The 21488-nt window shown below is 36.5% G+C and overlaps 1 protein-coding gene and 1 pseudogene across 1 annotated transcript; one reads left to right on the forward strand and one right to left on the reverse strand.

Moving 5' to 3' along the window:
* Positions 1 to 688: 688 nt before the first annotated feature.
* Positions 689 to 12468, forward strand: LOC103722151 (annotated as a pseudogene).
* LOC103722147 (bifunctional riboflavin kinase/FMN phosphatase-like) lies at positions 12358 to 20038 on the reverse strand. The gene is made up of 11 exons (XM_008812592.4): positions 19866 to 20038; positions 19000 to 19131; positions 18635 to 18821; positions 15905 to 16035; positions 15697 to 15766; positions 15527 to 15592; positions 15058 to 15212; positions 14861 to 14956; positions 13045 to 13196; positions 12894 to 12977; positions 12358 to 12809 (listed from the first exon to the last, which is right to left on the reverse strand). Exons 2-11 carry the CDS (start codon positions 19097 to 19099, stop codon positions 12684 to 12686), a joined length of 1167 nt encoding a protein of 388 aa, XP_008810814.1. The 5' UTR covers positions 19100 to 19131; positions 19866 to 20038; the 3' UTR covers positions 12358 to 12683.
* Between the last annotated feature and the right edge of the window lie 1450 nt (positions 20039 to 21488).

A 21488-nucleotide genomic window follows, 5' to 3' on the forward strand; every position in this document is an offset into this window, starting at 1 on the left:
AATACTTTGATGTTGATTAGTTCTCCTAATTTTCTTCATGTTAAGGCCTATTTATTTGAAAAACCTTCCTCAATTTAGCGTTGGTCTTGAGCACTTCCTTAAACTTGGGTCCACAAGTACGAAGGTTGAAGGAGACCAGTTATGACATGTTAAAAAATGCTAAATATTCTACGAGCATTAGTTTATTTTATTATATTTGTAGTTTAAAGGTTTTAAGGCATACTAGCTGAATATTACAAGTTAAAACAAATTCATTTGGCTTTATATGGCATCCATCAAATATTCCTATATGTACTAACTATATATATTGCGTAAAACGAAATCATCATAACCATTTATTACATATGTTGCACATATTAAGCATCTTTCTTTACACGGTACAAAACTGTTATCCTGGCCGTTTTATTTCCATAGCAGCAGTTCTTAATTTATAACCCATCAAATGACATGGATATGTCGACTTACAGTCAGAGGCATTCGGTCTGACCTCCCCCAAACCACGCCATGCAAAGCGAGGTTCTGCTGCTTTACCACCCCCCCTCCTCTCTTCCCTTTGGGCATTCCCTCACCAAAACAAGGCAGCCCCAACCCCCAACAAAACTCAAATCCCTTCTCCATATCACTCTAATTGATTTCAAAAGAAATATAACCACCCTATCATCTCTCACCCTTTCTTTCCTTCAAATTCACCCTTGATCTTATACTCCCCATCTCATGGATATCACCTCACCACCCCAACGCACCATCATTGCACCACCTCCTCCTCCTCCTCCTATCCACCCTCCCCCTTGCCCAATCCGAGATCAAAAGCATCAAAATCGTCGTCGACTGAAGGAACCAAATCCTTTTCGAGCAATTTGGCTGCTTGCATGGCGGCCATGCAGTCGTCTCATGGAAGCCGCCACCTTGACAACCAAAATCCGACGTCAACCCCACATTCATGGGCTTCTTCCTCATCCGCCAGACGCTCTTCCCCGGCATCATGAACGAATGGCTGTACGCCGACCGCTTCTGCCCACTTCATCGTCCCGATCCTCGCATTCAAAGACCTCGACGCCGGCTCGAACTGCACCGGGTCGGTGGAGGTCCATGATTCAAGACGAGTACAGCCTGCTGTTCTGCCACTGCCAGCCCGACGTCGCGGTGACCATGGACGTGAGGACCGAGATGTACAACCATGGAAGCTAGGTGGCGACGAGGATTATCTGCCGGCGGGACAACGCAGCTGCCCAAAATATGTTAGCCTAGATGCACAAATATAATTGATAAATTAAATATTTCTAATGTTCAAAAATAGTAAATAAGAAGAATAAACTAGGAAATAATTAACTTGACAATATAATAATAAAATGAAGAAAGAGAGAGAAGATGGCCTGTGGATCGAAGCACGATGATGCGCTGTCCCAGAAAAGTTTATGCCCCCACGCACGGGTTTGCTGGCACAAATCTCCTAGAGATACGACGACCCAATTTAGAACCGCGTCTTCCCCGTCAGTGCGCCTCCAGAGAAGAAAGAAGAGCACGTTCACGCTTGTAGATAACTCAAAAGAAACTTAGAAAAATTATGAGGAGAAGAAAAATTTTCTTTATTTCTTTTCTCCCCAATGATCTCTAGAGCCCTTTTTATCTAGACTCTTGGAATAGGGAGAAGAGAAATTTTTTTTTATTGTCTTTGAAATGATCCCTAGAGCCCTTTATATAGGCTCAGGCATGTCAAAAGAAGAAAATTCCCCTCCCGCGGATTGATGACGTGTCTTCTTGTGCTTCTTTGATTCTTCGGCTTATTGCATCATGGCCGTTCATGCTTCCTTCCTTCTTCGAGGGGCCTTTCCATTCTTGCTCTTGCGCTGGATGCATGACACTTGTCATGGTTTGCTTTCTTTGGAAATTTTTATATGTTTGCTCCCTTGCTTATGCACGGATGCTTTCCACTTCGCCGTTGACTAATTTAGTTTTCAAAATTTTAAAATATTTAATTTAATTCAACAATCCCCCACATAAATTAAATATTTAAAAAAATTTAAAATCAAAATAAAATTAAAAAAAAATCAAAATAAAATGCTGAGTATCTTATATTATGTAATAGGTGTAGGTACCTTTCGGTTTGAACTTTCACTTAGTGACAATTGATTACCTCTGTGGAGCCAAGGTGGACTATGCCTTGAACCTTGGTCCATGGCTCAGATTTCATCAACATCACACATAATATAACGTGAACATGCTCGAAGCGGGTTTGCGCTTTATGGCCATGCGCAGGTATCTCTTCATGTGTGTTATTAGGAAACAACCCACTTCCCACAGTCGCAGCCTCACGACTACACGCATATAGGTGAATCCTAAAAAGGGTACGAGCAAGTAGGTACTCTGCCTCATGGGTCTCGGATTCATTAAGAGTAAAAACTCAACCTAACCCTTGTTTTTTATGAGCATTGTTGCCCTAGGGATGAGAAAAATAAATAGTGCTCCTCATTGTTCACCTATCTAGCTTGTTTCTACCCATTGAACCTTTTCAGGTTGGGTTACCACTGTGGTGACTTTACTTATGGGCTTAGCCCCATCACCCTCGATAACTCTAGAACCACTGTTCTAGACAATGCTTTGGTAAGCTGATCAGCTAGATTCCTTTCGGATCTTACGAAATTTAGTACAATCAAGTTATTCTTTAATTTGTATCTCAATAATTTATGGGGCACTTTCAAGTGCCTATTCATTTTCACATTTGCATTTTCTTGATTGCATTTATCTATAGCAGATCTGCAGTCACAATGAATAGATATAAAAGGTAATGGTGAAGTCTCAAGAGGCAAATCTATCAGTAGATTTTCAAGCCACTCGGCCTCAATGCTAGTGGTATCTAGGGCAATCATTTCAGATTTCATGATGCTCCTAGCCACTACAGTTTGTTTGATAGACTTCCATGATGCAGCTGCACCTCCTAAAAGGAAGACAAAACCAGTGGTGGATTTGGTGTTAACTGTATCACTGATCCAGTTGGCATCACTATAGCCTTCTAGAACAGCAGGATAAACACAATAGTTTAATCCCAGAGATATGGTACCCTTAAGGTATCTGAGAATTCTTTCTAGAGCAGTCCAATGATCATTATTAGGATTATGAGTACATCTACTCAGTCGGTTCACAGAGTATGCAATATCAGATCTAGTATAATTTGCAAGAAATCCTAAAGAACTAATGATCTGGGCATACAAGCTTTGATTGACTGGATCACCTAAGTTCTTCTTTAGATGAAGAGATGGATTATAGGGAGTAGATACAGGATGACAATCAGAGTAGTGAAACTTTTTAAGAATCTTCTCCACATAGTAGCTTTGGGACAAAGTTATTCCATCTTCATTCCTCATGATTTTAGTATTAAGGATTAGGTTTGCTTCTCCTAAATCTTTCATGTCAAATTTTAGTGATAAAAATTGTTTTACTTCATTAATAATTTCTAAGTCTGTTCCAAAAATTAGGATATCATTTACATATAGACATAAGATTATAATTTTGTTATTCTTTTTTTTATAATATACACATTCATCTGTGTTATTAATTTTAAATGCATTAGTTAGGATTATTTCATCAAATTTAAGGTGTCATTGTTTGGGGGCTTGTTTTAGACCATAAAGAGATCTAATCAACCTACATACCTTTTTCTCTTGACCTGGGACAATGAAACGTTCGGGTTGTTTCATGTAGATCTCTTCATCTAGGTCCCCATTCAAGAAAGCGGTTTTACCATCCATTTGATGTATAACCAGCTTATGAATGGAAGCCAAGGCAACAAGAATCCTAATGGTAGTGATTCTAGCTACAGCGGCATAAACATCAAAGAAGTCAATTCTAGATTTTTGAGTAAAACCTTTGGCTACTAACCTAGCCTTATATTTGTCTACAGTTCCATCTGGTCTAAGTTTCTTCTTAAAGATCCATTTACACCCTATGAGTTTACTTCCGGAGGGTAGGTCTGCCAATTTCCAAGTATGGTTTTGGATTATGGATTGCATTTCATTATCTATTGCTTCTCTCCAGAAGGGGGCATCTAGAGATTTCAAGGCATCCTCTAAAGAAGTAGAAGAGTCTTCTATTAAGAATGTGTAGTAGTCTTCTCCAAAGTTCTTTTCAACTCTAGTTTTTTTTTTTACTTCTTCTAGGTTTAGTTTCTTCTTCTTCTTCTTCTCTAAATCTGGTTTTGCTAGAACTAGTCTCTAAATTATTATTGGTATTTATTTGATTATTTATCCTTGTTTTAAAGAGAAATATACTTTCAAAGTAGATTGCATCTCTTGCTTCCATTATGGTGTTGTTATTAATTTCATTTATTTGAGAATTAAACACTAAAAATCTATTAGCATTACTCTCAATTGCATATCCTATAAATATTGCATCTACTGTTTTGGGTCCAATTTTCTTTCTTTTATTTTTTGGAATTTTTACTTTAGCTAAGCACCCCCACACTTTTAAGTATTTTAAGTTAGGTTTTCTATGTTTCCAGATTTTATATGGAGTTTTATCATTATGTTTGAATAGAATTCTATTCAAGATATAAGATGCAGTTACTAGTGCTTCCCTCTAAAGATTTTCATTTGGAGATTACAGAGAGAGTTTTATCATCCCAGCAGCCACACCAATTGTTGAATTAAATTAAATATTTTAAAATTTTGAAAACTAAATTAGTCAACGGCCAAGTGGCAAGCATCCGTGCACAAGCAAGGGAGCAAACATGGAAAAATTCCTAAAGAAAGCAAACCATGACAAGTATCATGCATCCAGCGCAAGAGCAAGAATGGAAAGGCCCCTCGAAGAAGGAAGGAAGCATGAACAGCCAAGATGCAATAAGCCGAAGAATCAAAGAAGCACAAGAAGATACGTCATCAATCCGCGGGAGGGGAATCTTCTTCTTTTGACGTGCCTGAGCCTATATTAAGGGCTCTAGGGATCATTTCAAAGACAATCAAAAAAATTTTTCTTCTCCCTATTCCAAGAGTCTAGATAAGGGCTCTAGGGATCATTGGAGAGAAAAGAAATAAAGAAAATTTTTCTTCTCCTCATAATTTTTCTAAATTTCTTTTGAGTTATCTGCAAACGTGAACGTGCTCTTCTTTCTTCCCTGGAGGCGCACTGACGGGAAAGACGTGGTTCTGAATTGGATCGTCGTATCTCTATGAGATCTGTACCAGCAGACCCAAGCATGGGGGGCATAAACTTGCCTGGGACAGCGCATCAGCGTGCTTCGATCCACAGGCCATCTTCTCTTTCTTTCTTCATTTTATTATTATATTGTCAAGTTAATTATTTGCTAGTTTATTCTTCTTATTTACTGTTTTTGAATATTAGAAATATTTAATTTATCAATTATATTTGTGCATCTAGGCTAACAATCCAGAAAAGTTTATTTACTGTTAGCACTAGATTTTAAATTGTAACATTTATTATATATTTTGCTGCATAATTATAAATTGTTATATTTTAACTGTTACACATTTATGCTAGCTTTACTTTAGTACTTAATTTTTCAAACAAAATATTAGATTGCCTAACCTTCAAGAGGTTTATTAATACCTCCATTTGGACTCCTCCTGGAGTAATTTCCAGATTCCATTCAAACGGAAATTCGGAAATTGGTTAATTCATAGGAGCTAGCTTAATATTGCACTTAGGATAAAATTGAATGATATCTAGTAAAATTATCTATTGAATAATGGTGTTTAGGAAAAGCTTGTCAAAAAGGCATACGTGCCTAAGAAATGGTACTTAAGTGAGCCAAGTGCTCCACCACCGATCTGGAGCTGATCTGGCTGTTATTCTTTGGATTTTTCAACTAGACATCTAAAGTTCAAATTAAATATTAGTGCAATAATTTGATATAAACCTTCTCATTTCCACAGGTGTCAAAACTGTATTAAGCTACAAATTAATGACTTCCCACACATCTGAAAATCTTAGTGCTAAACCTGAAAAGTTTGATGGTCAAAACTTTCAAATGTGGTAGAATCAAATGCGGTTCTGGCTCACCACCCTAGGCTTGATCTCCGCCATTGGTGGGTCTAACCCATCTGCTTCACGACCTGCTACTCGCAACAACCCAAACCCTGCTCCTTCCTCTTCTCAAACTGATGCTGCCTCCTCCACTAGGACGCCAAAAGAAACCAATTACCACTGTCTTCATAGAATCTTAGGAGCCTTTTCTGATAGGCTTTATGATATTTATTATGTAGCTAAGAGTGCCAAGGATCTCTGGGATACCCTAGAAAATAAATATGGACTTGATGATACCGGGGTAAAGAGATTCAAAGCTTCTGACTTTAGCAAGTTTAAATTTGTTGATTCCAAACCTATGAATGATCAAATCCATGAATATGAAACCTTGATTCTTCAACTCCAGGCAAATGGAACCCACTTAGATAAGTCTTTCCAAGTTGCATGTATTATAGACAAACTTCCCTCTACGTGGTCAAACTTTGCCAAGACTTTGAGCCACACCCAAGGTAATCTATCTCTAACCCAAGTCCTAAATTCTATTAGGATTGAAGAACAGCATCGCTTTAGAGAAAAATCTCACTCCTCCAATCCTTTGCCCAAAGTCAACAATGTTGTATCCAAGCCCAAATCCAAAAATCAGAATCGTTCTTTCCGTCCCAACCACAACAAGTCCTTCAAGAAGAAATCATTCAACCATAGGAACTCTTTTCAGCCCAACAACAGAAAACCCAACTTCTCTCAGAACCAGAAGAAAGAGAAAGGAGAATCTGTTCGTTGCTGTTTTGTTTGTGGTCGGACCAACTATATGGCCAACCAATGCTTCCACAAGATCACTACTCCTCGTCAACCTAGAAGTAAGGGTCCTACTACTTCTGGCGCTCAGGCCAACATGGTAACCTATTGGGTTGACTCCTCTGAGACTGCTATCAGATCTGTTTCCTTCATATCTGAAGTTAACATGACGCAATTAGCACTTGACTGGTGAATTGATACCGGAGCTAGTATACATGTTTGTTCTGATCGCTCCTGGTTTTCATCTTATCAGGTCTCATGTAGAGGAACTGTGACCATGGGTAATAATGCTGTGGCGCGCGTGCTTAGAGTGGGACGAGTGGATCTGACACTTACCTCTGGGAAGATCCTCACTCTGCAAGACGTGCACCACGTTCCAGACATCCGTAGAAATCTAGTTAGTAGATCCTTGCTTGTCCAACAAGGATACTGAATTGTTTTTGAATCAAATAAAGTTGTAGTAACCCATGGTGTCTCTTTAATCGGAAAAGGTTTTCTTTGTGATGGGTTGTTTAAACTCAATGTAATTATTCCATCTATGAATGAAAATTCTATTATTCTTCATATTGACTCTCCTGTTGTTTGGCATAGTAGGCTGGGACCTGTAATGATAAATGTGATATATGTGTAGAGGCCAAATTACCTAAAAGATCCTTTCACTCTGTAAGTAGAGATTCTGATCTCCTTGAACTCATACATAGTGATGTATGTGACTCAGGGAGAACCTCAAGGGGTGGAAACAAATATTTTGTAATTTTCATAGATGACCTTTCTAGATATGTCACCTCTATCTTATCAAAGTTAAAAATGAGGTCTTAAATAAATTCAAAGTTTATAAAGCAGAGGCTGAAAACCAACTAGATAAAAAGATTAAAATCTTAAGGTCTGATAGAGGAGGTGAATATACCTCATTTGAACTGACCCAGTTGTGAAGAACATGGGATAATTCATGAAGTGACAGCTCCTTATTCACCCCAATATAATGGAGTAGCTGAGAGAAAGAATAGAATCTTAATGGATATGGTTAACTCTATGTTAATTAGTTCAGGAGCACCAGAAAATCTTTGGGGAGCATAAACTTTCCTGGGACAGCGCATCAGCGTGCTTCGATCCACATGCCATCTTCTCTCTCTTTCTTCATTTTATTATTATATTGTCAAATTAATTATTTGCTAGTTTATTCTTCTTATTTACTGTTTTTGGATATTAAAGATATTTAATTTATCAATTATATTTGTGCATCTAGGCTAACAAAATATACTTCACCTTCTTCCTGCTCTACTAATTGGTGTTCTTCATGGTGTGGGTCTTGATGATCACTTGCGTCGAGCGAGCACCGGGCGACGGTCGACAAGATTCACAAGGTCATGGGGGCGTTGCTGCTGTTCGAGGAGCTCAAGCTGGTGTGCGCTGCGGAAGATGCGTTGGTGCGTGAAGAAGAGCAGGACGCCGCATGGGTGGGACGTGGTCTTCTACGTGTCCGGGTTCTTTAAGGGTTTGCTGTGATCGTCCTCATAGGGACTCCTGGTTGGTCCTTCTTGAAGCCATATCTACAGGTTTTTCATCCTAACCCATGGCATTTTATGTATGTTGGAAGAGATGATGCAAAAACTAGCTATAGATGCAGGTATTCCAGTAATTTACGTGATTTTTTTTTCCTTTGAGAATTTTCAAGATTGTATTTGGAACTTGGTAGATAAAATCTTCTATCAAAAATGGTGCAGCTTTGCCGTATGTTTGTTGCAGTCCGCATGTTATTCTAATGGTGAAAGCTATTATCGAGATCAATTAATTATGTGTCGTTTTATTACATTTCGGACCATTTCTCGAGCTTCGATCGATGAATAAAAGTAAAATATACGAATATTAATTTCAACTATGTAACGTGGTGACAGCGAATGTAGAAATCGAAAGATTTTTCGGGAAGAGAAAATAAAGAGATTGAAGAAATTAAAGGTTGCAAGAGAGATTTAAGAGGAGAAAAAATAAGCAAAATTGTAGAATTAATCCATCGCCCCAAAAGAAAACTCTCATAGGTCTTAAATACCAAAAACCGTCTTTCTAAACATTTTCAAGCTGTATAAGTATTCTCAAGAATACAACATTAGGCATGTTGCCCGAGGTGACAACCCAAAAGAGGGGTGAATTGAGTTTTCTAAGAATTATTACCCCAAATTAATTTATAAATGAGTGCACAATTTAACCTATGTGAAAGGTATAAATGCAGTGGAAGCAAAAGTAATTAAGCTCTAGGCAATTACAAGTAAGTCAGTTAAGAAATTAAGCTAGAGCAACTACACAATGTAATGAGAAAACTAAAGCAAGAAGTACAAAGAAACACAATGCAAATACAGGCACGTATAGTGGTTTGATGCACTCCAAGGCACCTACGTCTACCCCCCAAGCATCCTTTTGGGAATTCATTATAATCCCTCGGATTACAGTTGGATTGTTTTACTGGGCTCACAATCCAAAAATCCTCACAGTTGGTTTTACGGGCTGATCACCAATAAAAACCTTTACAGTTGGTTTTACGGGCTCATCAACAAGAACCTACACAGTTGGTTTTATGGCCTCACTAAGATGAATCTACACAGTTGGTTTTACGGGCTCACTAACAAAAACCTACATAGTTGGTCTTACGAGCTCACCAACAAGAACCTTACAAGAAAAATAGGTAAATCAAAATTTAAAGCTCTTTAATGAGCAAATAAAACAAATATGCACTAAAGAGAGAATTGTTATCGTTTTGAAGATGCTTTTTTTTTCTTTGCTAAGATTGCTTCACTCTTTAATGGGTTGGTTGAGCTCTTAAAGGCACTTGAATTCTGCTCAACACATTTCTTTTGGATTTTAACTGAAGCAATAAATTGAACTCTTTTGAATATGCTCTTTTTTTTGAATGCTCACTTAAATTCCCACAAAGATGTTTTTTCTAATGAATAGTGGCTCTTAAATACTTCTCCAACCTCCAAATATTAGTTTCTAGCCGTTGGATTGAAGAAACTAGCCGTTTATAGCTGTTGGAGCCTTAAAAAATACTTCTGCAGAACTAGCTATGAGACTGTCAGTCGAGCTGGAATCGATCCAAGCAGATCTGGGGTCGACTCGAGTGGTCAACTCGAACTTTGATGGAGTCGGCTCTGACAGAAGTTCCATAAAGCAAATTTCTGTTGATGCTGGTTGGGGTCGACTCAAGTTGGTCTGGGGTCGACTCAAATTTTGGTGGAGTCGGCTCTAACAGAAGTTTCAGAGAGCAAATTTCTGTTGATGCTGGTTGGGATCGACCCGCATTTTGATTGGGTCGACTCGAGTTTTGGGTGCAAAAAAATACAGGCTTCTGTCTTGACTGTTGGGGTCGATCCGAGTTCTGTGCCAAATTTTCTGGGCGTGCCAAGGTCGGCCCGAAACCTGTACCAAATATGCCAATTGTGCCGAGGTCGGCTCCAAACTTTCTAGGATCGACTCTAACCCTGATTTTCCACATCTTTAGATTAGATTTGTACATATATATAACTTATAAAAAGATATTGCAAGTCATTTATTTTCATTTAGGATGCTTGGCACATGAAAGTTTCATCTCTTTAAATATGAAAAGAATAGAATTACACTTCAATAAAGGAAACTTGACTGTTAAGTCTATCAAACTGAATTTTAGTTTTTCCATAAGTTCTTTCATTAAATTTATCTTTAGATGAGTTCTTGAAAGTTGTTTTAATTGTATCAGCAAAGCGTATCAAGAATGCATCAATTCTTTCTTCCTTGAATATTTATGTACTAGATCATTTGACATACTTAGGATAAATGCATTAGTACTACAATATGACCTCAATGGCTTTGTAAACATCAAAATCACACTAGGGTCAACAAGGCAACACTTAGTTCACACTCTATATTTAAATAAAGGTTGAGAACATGACTAAATTACTAAATATCAGAAAACATTATTGCTAGATTATAGATGAACATTTTGCCACTTTGCGATCCAAACACGTTAGATTTTGGTTGAGGGACATGAAATATTAATTACAGATCTCAAACAAGCCTTTCTAGGAATCTAATTAAACCCCCTGAAATATGATAGATTTGTCCGAAAAGTTATGTAAACGTCTAATATCTGTTCGAAAAGTTTTGCCTTTCAAAAATTTTGTTTACTCCAACTGGATATGGCTGATTTTGATTGTTCAATTTTGTAGATCACTAAATCTATACCATCTTATTGAGATCATTGTTCACACACTTTCTAGCTTCCATTTTTCCTTATGAAAATTGACCGTAAGAGGAGCATTACCAATCTAACCAAGAGTACCAAAATCAAATGCATGGAAAAGTGGAAACGAAAACAACTTACAAATAAAAATGGCCTGGTCTCTCTCCCTCTCTCTCACACACCTTTTCCTTTTTTTTACCCCCTTTTCTCTTTTCTTCTGAGGTAGAAGGAATCATCTTCTCCTTTTCTTGTTGCAGGAGCATGAGAAGAATGTCGTGATGATCGTGATACCATTGCAAGTGATCGAGAACATCACATCAGTGGTGATCGGAGAGACAATGCCTGCCAATGTCGAGTGGTTTACATGGAACCAAATCTTTCTGCTGGTGGATGCAGCCTGCTGCTGTGCTGTGTTCTTCCCCATTTTATGGTCCATTCGAAGCCTCCGGGAGGCTTCGAAGATTGACCGAAAGGCGGCACGGAACCTACAGAAGCTGACCCTCTTCAAGCAGTTCTATATGGTGGTAGTCTCCTACCTATACTTCACCAGGATGGTGGTCTCCGCATTTGGCTCCCTGCTCGGTTATAAGTATCAATGGGGGATCATGGCAGCGGAGGGTGCAAGCCTAGCTTTCTACCTGTTTGCATTCGATAACTTCCGGCCGGTCGAGAACAACCCATACCTCTACATTGGTGTAGAGGAGGGAGCAGCAGCTGGAATACTGGAGATGTTAGAACAATTTGAGCTTTGAATTCATTGCAGTGGCATATGGAAGCCTTTGGCTGTACAGAAGTTTTGGCTGAAAGGCCATCGGTGAATGAAATATATAAGTATCCCCCCCTAATATTGAGACAGATCTTTGCCTGTGGTCACCACCACATGGGAATGGCTCATATCCAAGAAGTTTTCAGTGACAACTAAAGTTGGTATCTAATTGGAAATCATTTGATCATGTTTCATTCTGAATGTAAGCTGATTCTAATTTATCCCAGTCATGTCTCTACCTACTGTTATTATTGTTTTGTTTTTTTTCAAGAAGCCTGCAAAGGGAACAGGGAAATAGATCTACCTCTGATCACTATGACCCATGCAAACCTGGTACCGTTTTACAACTTCCAGCTGGTTGAAATGAACCTGTATCTCCAATGGTGACAGAATGCTACCAGAGAAACCCTAGGGATGGAAGATCACCCAACTTAAAACAACAACCAACATTAATAAATTTTGTTCCTTTTGTCCCTCCATTTTGAATCATGGCATCACAGCATGGAACTTCACATTTAATCAAGTACAAATATCCGTAATTTATATAAAAAAATATAAGGGTTTTTACTAACTTGCTTATGTTGATAATATGTAGAACCCTTTCGTTGCATCGAATGGAATTCAAGAATAAAATATGCATGGTTTAAGATTTTATGATGTTTCTAGCATGCGCACATGGATCGCAAGAAGAATAACTAGTTCATCAAGTGTGGAGCAATGCCAAAGAAAAGCTTACCTATTAAGAAGGTTTTCTCTGCAAATCAATTGAGATCAAAGAACGGGGTGTTCCAAACTCCCATAAGGAATTTTAGGTTTCCTATGGATAAACCGGGAGATCTCACATGCTAGATTTCTTTTTTTTTTCTGAGCCCCACAACAGGGGTGTCTACTTTTTTAAAAGTAAGTACCATCTTGCCTCATGAATGGCACTTGCTAGGAGTTTCTTAAGTATGGTGAATCCTTGTAGCAGGCATATATAGGAAGATCTAGAGCTTTCTCCGCGATTCTCCCATCCTCGTGAATCCTCGCTATCAAGCTCTCCAGTGATGGAAAATTGGCCTGTGTATTTGAGCAATAAAGATACTGCAAACGAGAAATATTCGAGAAACAATATCTGGATTTTGTAGTGTTTTCCCCAAATACCTCTGGTCTTATATAGCCCACTATAGCAAGGCGTAGCTCCTCTCCATAAAAGTCCTCATTGAATTCATGAAGCAGCCATGGTTCCTGCAAGCAATGATACTTGGTGAAAAAATAACCAACTGCGCAGGACTTATGAGCAAAGTACACTCACTATAGTCTTTTCAGTGTTGTCGAAGTAGGGGTTCCAACCAATACTCATGACCATCTTATAGATACCTCGTGTTGCTAGTGCAGCCCAGCCAAAATACACTCCTGAAGTATGTTCCGAAAGCAATGCAGAAAAGTTTTCTGCAGGTAAATTAGCTGCAAGAAAGGTGAAACATGTTTTCAAGTGTGGCAATAAGTTCTGCATAAGTCGAAATTGAAATCCTTATAAATATAATCAAATAAAGTTAGCAAACACTGATCCACTAAACTCACTGAAAGTTTTGATATATGCATGACCAGTATAATTCAGGGCAGAAAACAAATTTTAACATCCACCATTGACGTAGCCTCAGTTACGTGATAAATAACAGCTGATTGCTTCAGATATGGATCAATCTAAAATTTATGGCAAAAATTGTCCCTTTTAACTCAGCAAATATTTAAAACAAAGTCAACTTGAAGCTCCAAACTGAAAAAGAGAAGATATCTGCATGGTATTACTTGGATCTGATGTTCAGATCAAGAGAAAGGATATCTGCAGTGGTATTATGCAGATATGACGTATGGCAGTAAGAGAGCTGAATAAGGGGAAGATGGAAAAAATATGAGACGAAAAGAGAGGTAAGAGAGAAGAATAATAATAAGGACGAGGGGAAAAGAAGCGAAGAATATGAAAAAGAATAAGAGAAGCGTAGCAACAAGAATTTCTCAAGTGCATGCAGATATTCTGGATACAAATTCAAGTGCCCCAAATATGATTTAACAAATTTCTAAAGTGTGGTCAGAAGAAGGGAGAGAAAAGCCTAAAGGCTCTCAAGAGATAGCAAGTGATGGAAGTTTATATCACTGGGAGTATGTATATATACACCTCAAAGTTATTAGAAGAAAGGAAAGCAAGGAAATAGGAGTAAACAAGAACAGGGTAAATGAATTCCATTCAACAAAGGAACAAAGGTCTTGAATGTAAGTAAAATTTACCTCAGTAGATTTGACTGAATTATAATTTCCCTTGGTAATTTGATAAATTATGAGTTAAATACCAAATCCATCTCAAAAACTGATACTTTTGTTTCTCATGGTGGGTTGTGTATATCCAAATGAGATAAATAGGATGTGCATAATGGTAAATATAATAAAAAACAAAATATGTGAATTAAACATGCAAGAATTCATAAATAATCAAACTTGTCTAATACACACTTCAAAAAAGATCTAGAGAATTTGACAAATGTGATTAATTGTTTCTTTGAAAATGTCGTATTTTTATTTTGTTTAACAAAAAGATATTTTAGATTGATGATGTCAAGATAAAATGGATAGAACTTAGCTTTTTGGTTATGATGATGATTGAGATTAGAAGCCCCAAATTTAATATTTTGCTGGTTGTAAAACTTAGGCTTTTTGATTATGTCAATGATTTAAACTTTACATGATGCCATGAAATTAATGTGCTCTCACATGCAAGCATAGTGGGATGACCTTGGATTCACATGATAGGATTAACCCAAATGGCATTCTCAGTAATTTACTCCTAAAATTAAAAATATATTAGCTAATATCATCCATACTAACTAATCAGACTAAGATGAGACAGATGAATTGTCAAACTATGCAGATGAAGCAGACCACCTAGCTGATATTTTAAAAATGATTTTAAATATTACAGTACGATTTCAGTGAATTCAAAATATTTACCTGTAAAAATACATAAGTTAAGACCCAAGGCATGTTTAAGAAATGTAATAATTGACATATGATGTTCTGAACACCATCAGCACCGATGCAGAATGCAACAATAAATTTATTAGATAGCGACTCACCTGTTGGTATTCCAAGTACCTTTGAGCCACGGCCAAATCCTTTGATAACAGGTCCTCCAATATACCATGGTTCAATTGGTAAAGTACCTTCTGTCCCTGTCATTTGATAATGGAAACTTCATTAAAAATGAATGGTAGTTGGAACAATGCCATGAAATATTATGGTTATATATGAGCAGATAGGTCGAGGAGCATACAATCTTCAAATTGTGGCAAACCCCACTTTTCAGGACGCAGATCAAGCAAAGAATTGATCACCTCATCAGCTGAAGTGAAAGAAGTAGCTTGTTTTGGTAAAGATGGTACAGCAACCACTACCATTCCTGCAGCCTTGCCAGCCATAACACCAGGCCTAGTGCAAGTATCCAAAAAATTACGTATCAGGACAAAACCAATAAATATTTAGATGCATGGCATTAACAAATTAATAGCTGATAGAAAGAGAAACATTGGTTACCAATGTTAGTAAAAACATTATCCATTTAAGTGCACTGCTTTAACTACTCATCAAGCTATTTTGTAAAAAAAAAACAAAATGCACATCTGACCAATATGTTTTGGCCATGGAGCATCCATGCAATATATGACAATTACAAAAATTCATATCCAAAAACAAGATCTATAACAGCAAAAATGAGAATGATAATAAAGATTAGCAAAACTTACAATGAATCCTCAATCACGAGGCAGTTCGAAGGATCAGCATTCATTCTTCTAGCAGCCTCAAGGAAACTTCCAAGATCGGCCCCAAAAAAAAAATTGCATTTACAAATATTAAGTTTCTGAATTATAACAAATATATGAAATTTAACCGAATAATTTTTGCAGTGCCTCACATTTCAGGAGATGGCTTCCCCATTACCACTTCGTCACCACCAACGATTGCAGTAAAGGAGCCTTTCCAGCCTATAAGTCAAAATACAGCAAACCGGTAAGCTCAAAGATGGCATAATCTAACAAGAATGTTCAAAGAAAAACAATGAACTGACTTTTCAAAGGAGGATTAATAATTCAATGTTTTCTTAGTTTCTACAAGAAATATACCATGATGATAAGAAATCTTGGCTTCTATGTTTGATTTTGGAGAGTTTGAAGCCAAACCCACTGGCACCCCCTTATTCCTTAGATGTTTAATTAGCCGATTAGCACCTGGAAGAGCTTTAATATTGCACAACCTGCAGTAATCAGATGTACTTAACTATTTTACCTCATAGAACATGGAGAAAGAACCTAAGAAGTAAAAAGGATCGAAACTTATCCTATAACAAACAATAGATTTTGAATTTAACTGCAATTATATGTTTTCCCTTAAATATTGAAAAAGATACAAGGTTAAGAAGCAGGTAACCTTATAAGGAGAAATAATTTGCACCCCCAATTTTAATCACCTAGGATTTTGATTTGCAGTATGTGAGTCATCCAATCAAGTGGTAAAGATATGGTAGGCCAAGTTACACATATTGCGTGATTTGAACTGTTTGATCAACCGAATACTAGATTCAGTAAAAAAATAAGGTACACAAGCCCATAACCGAAGAATTAATGTATTATTTAAGGATTGTTTGATCAAGTTACCTTTCCATTGTTGCATCCATGTACATGCAGATCAATTACGTGTTAGAGATAGCACTAAAAGGTCAGTTCTCATGGTCAGAATGCCTCATGATAACCTTAAATAGACTTGATACAAGTTCTTGTCTATGTTTATGTCTATTATTTTGTAAACGCATTCTGGTTATAAGATAAAGTACCAATTAAAATGTACTTAAATTACAATAAAGTTTAAAAGACATCCCGATAAAGAACAAAAGTCAAAAGGCTTCGAAAGTGGATTGACATGATCTGTCATAAAAAAGGCAGATCAAACATGTTCTGTGCAAGGAAAGGGACAGAAATACATATACTAGAGGCAAGAAAAAGATTACTTGAATGGATGTGGCTAAAGAACTTGAAGAAGCTTTTATTTAAAAGCTAGACTAAACACTTTTGGCGGAGAAAGATCCACGACCATGCACTAGATAGCTATAAATTTTGGATATTATATTTCTCAGTGTGTTGGAAATGGAGTAGACCAATAAAGGATGATATATATTTAGTAGCAGCAGTATAGGAGTAAAGTATGGTAGACTGACTATATTTTATTAACATTGTTGTTATTTTTATTTTCATAATTGATGTTCATCTTCAACTTAATTACCATTCTGATCATTTCTTCTTTCACAAAGATATATAAAGTCAACTGGATTATTTACTTCTGTAGTTCTATTAGGTAGCCTACCATCCGCCAACTTAGAGTGACCCATCAGCACATTTCTTATGTGGGTAGACAACTGTATGTAATTTTTTTTTCCTCACTTCAGTCGAACCTCATTTACAATTATGCTTTATACATGTCCACACGGTGATGGGACAAGCTGGTAAGGTTGCTCCATAATGCATATAAAATTCATATTATGTGAAATTGTGGATGTAATGCATCCAAAAAATGTTAATATTTTGAGATATTTATATCCTAAGACTAGTTAGCCTTCTTTTCCACTCCTCTCTTTTTCTTTATAATAATAATAACTGGGGATACAATTTTCATTCCAAAAAAACCTCCCTAGCACTCATACATAATGTTAAATAATTTTAATTCTTTACAAAGACACCTAATGTAGTCAATACTTCAATAAAAAATGAAAATTAGAACACAGTGAAGCATGGACATTATGATCTATTTATGATAATCATATATTACTGGTGAAGATGAATATGAAACAATGGCCTAGCATCATTCCTGTTATCAAATCAATCCCTGAGTCAACTTTGGGATTACTTATTGAACTGAAACATCAATCGCAGCATTTCTTTCAAAAAAGGAAAAAGTAGAATTGAACTTTATTTCCTATGTTCTCTTTGTTTGCTTCATCAACATGGAAATGAAGTTGGCTCAACATAAATTAGGTAGCAAAGTCTAGCTAAGATGGTTTAAGTTATGTTAGTTTCAATTGAATCAGATTGGATTGGGTCGAGATGGATTTCTAGTTACTTACACTAAAACAAAAGGGACCCTTTTTTCCATAAATATATATATATATATGTATTTATTTATATGTATGTATGTGTATGCTTCTCTCAAAAGGAGAGAGAATCTACTCCACTTAAATCCAAAACCAATGATCCGTATCAAGCTCAAAGTTCAACACCGTCAGTCATGATTTATACCACTCAACATGCTTAAAAGCTAAAAATCATATATTTTGCTAGTCTTTAACCTATGTATCAAGTGCACAAAAAATAGGCCATCAAATAATATAAGACCATGTTTTGCTATGATCTAAACATTAAAATATATTCCTTTTCAATTTATTCACATTTTAACATGTGTAGATCATAATCAATAAGGTGGATTTTTTTATTTAAATACTTTATCATGTATTTTAGCACATTAGCACAATGAAAACTATCCACTCTATTTTGTCTATTTGATCCATAGATTAGGGACCACCAGCGCACATGATTTTTGATTTCTAAATATATTTAGTGGTGTAGATCATGATCAACAATGTGAATTTTTGATTTGAGTGCCTGATTATTTTGGACATGAGAGGAATAGATATCTTCTCATCTCAAGAGGAGCGTAGTCCATCCCATACACATACACACACTAGTTGTTTGCTAATCAAAGAAGATAATAGCATCAATGTGCTCATCCATATTCACTTATCAAGAAAATAGCCTTTACATTGAAAAAAAATAAAATTAAACATAAATAATGTTATCAAAGATTACTGGTCAGAAAACATTGGGGTAAATGTGGACATGAATTCTTCAGGCGTGCATGGGAGTCCATAATCTTCCACAACAACAATTGCAGCTTCCAAAGGCGTCTTCCCTACTATTTTGTGAACTCCTTTAGTATTCCATTTCTTTCCGTACTTGATTAGAAATTCTTTTAATACTTCAGTTACAATGCCATCTGTATGAAATAAAAATGTGAGATATAACTCAAAATCAATAAATGAAAAAAAGGAGAAGAAAAATAAATATTTTGCATATAAGACAATAGCACCTAAAAAAACACGAGATTTATCACACTATGTCAGAGATAAAAATTGCAAGAAATGATCATGAAGCAGAAAGATTAAGAGGGTCACCTGTATTTAGAAGTGTACCATCCAAATCTACAATGACATGTGAGATCATCCTAGTCACAAGCTTGGAAGCAGTCATTTTCCAGCTTGAAGGAACTCTCATGCAAGGTACGTATCTCCATCAACAAGACCCATCTGCGACACACAGGATTTACTTAAGATAGTGAACAGCCAAGATTGTGAAACCAATAATGATATTGCATGTTATGAGTGGCTTTAACTCTTGCTGGCAAAGTAAACAAGCAATCCTCAAGAAACCATCTTGCATGCTTTTTCTTATGATAGATTAGATAGAGTTTTATGAAAATCTTAACTTATAAATTATAAATTGCACAACTAGTGAAACTAGACAGATATGAAGACATTAGTTGACATGTTTCAATAGTCTTTTCAGGATGGTAATGGTGACATTGAAAAATGATGTACGACAAACATCAGCACTCTTAGTTAAAAATCCTCTGAATAGATTCGTTGCGTTGGATTTCTCCAAATTCTTAGCACATAATGGCTGGGTACTTCTACAATTTTCTGAAAACATCTAACACGCTACATAAGGGCATAGATAAATTGATTATGGTCAGCGAATACCAATTTAAAGCTTTTGCTAGTGAATGTCAGTTTCTGAAATCAATACAAAAAGAAAAAGAAAAATTACAACATTAACCAACGGCCAAAACCTCCACAAATAAAGGGTGAAAAACTAAAGAATAATAAACAGAATTGAAGCGATAAAAAACCAAAAATAGCAATTAGAAAAATAGCTCAAATAAGGATCAAATTAAAGAAAGAACATGAAAGAGGGAGACAGAGATTAAATAATAAAAAAATCATCCACGAAACTTGCAAGCACAAAAGGCAGCAGCACTCACTTCCGAATCGGGGGATTTAGAGGGGGTTGTGGGAGATTAGACTCCGCCCGGCAAGCTAGAAAGAGACCTCCCTTTGGTTTGGGAGGGAGGGATTAGACAAGAGACGAGGAGACGAGCAGATAGAAACGAAACCAAAACAAAAGGAGGCTGAGGGAGAGACGAAGACAGCGTCTTTATTCCGTCCCTTCGGATATCAGAACCGTTGAAGGGAACGGACCGCCTATACCAGCTGTCAGATGGGTTTACGACAAGATAAGAACAGCGAAACCCGATCGAATCAAAGGGCCTCCCATTATTTTCCCATTTTCTCTATTTCCACAAACGGAAATATAGAAATTCTATTTTATTTTTATTTTTTAAAACCTTTAAATATAAATAAGAATTTAATATAGTTAATTATTTTTAAAATATATATATATATATAAATATAGTAACGGAGGTGGTAAAAATAGAAACAATAGGGATGCTGATGTTGGGTTAGTGGCGGCGGTGATGACAATAATAGCATGAAAAAGGCAGCATTAATGGTGAAGATGGTAGTGGCGGAATGGCAAAAGCTACAGCAATAGCGGTCCAGATGATTTTGGTGGAGACGATAGAAAATATTTTAAAAAAAAAAATATTGAAAGCACAGATTCTTACCCTCGTAACCTCATTTCTCTACAAATAATTAAACCAGCTTCTGAAAATAAAAAATAAAAAAAATATTTTTTTATTTATAAAAAAAAAAAAGAAATGAAGTATGTCCCCATCCCCATTTGGGTAGGGATAGGATGACATGTAGATATCCTCCACCGCTCGCCGCAACTCTCAACGTCTCTCAGCGGCAAACTAGTTTGACATGTAGAAACAGCTTGAGGTTTTGAAGCTGATCAAACTAAGCTTGAAACGATAAATTAGACTCCAAATTAATTTCAAGCGGGTGAAGGCTTTAATGATCATTGGATTAAAATTTTAGTTGATATTTCTTTATTCTTTGGATAAATTGGACATTAATATATGTTTGAACCAAAGCTTACATCAACTTTGAAATTTACATTTGAGCTTTCAATCAAACTTGAAGCAAGCTTCATTCTATCTCAAGCTGATTTCAAATCGATTTAGGATTAATGATGAGCATATCAAGCTCGATCCTGGACTCAAAATTAATTTTGAACCTGCATCGTGTTTTTAGCACTTGCGGTCTTGCGCAAGTACTAACCCAGGAGTCGCATGCATATGTATGAATTATTATTCTATTGGAATTTATTGTTTCTGGTTGCAAGAATAAAATAAAATAATGTTAAAAAGATCCAAGACCGAAACTGGGAAGTGGAATTGGTTAATTTGATATGAACTGGATAATTTGATTACGATATACTTCGGACATTTGAATAAGAAGCTGTTTTTCAAATTCCTCGTAGCAGGTGGTCAAAGTTCTAGGTGCTAGAATTCCAGTATGCGACTGGATGAAGATGTGGACAACTATTTCCGACGTTTGAAGGATTGTGGAGTTGGTTGTTTACACCGGTGCTTTTGTAATGGCATTGTTGGCTTTTGTGATTGCTGACGGTATAAAACAAACTCCAAATAGTTGGGGGGAAGCTTTCATTATTTCATTGTCATGATTATAATTAGTTGGGG

This window comes from Phoenix dactylifera, chromosome 2 (genome assembly GCF_009389715.1).
Source record: "Phoenix dactylifera cultivar Barhee BC4 chromosome 2, palm_55x_up_171113_PBpolish2nd_filt_p, whole genome shotgun sequence".
NCBI classification, from domain to species: Eukaryota; Viridiplantae; Streptophyta; class Magnoliopsida; order Arecales; family Arecaceae; genus Phoenix; species Phoenix dactylifera.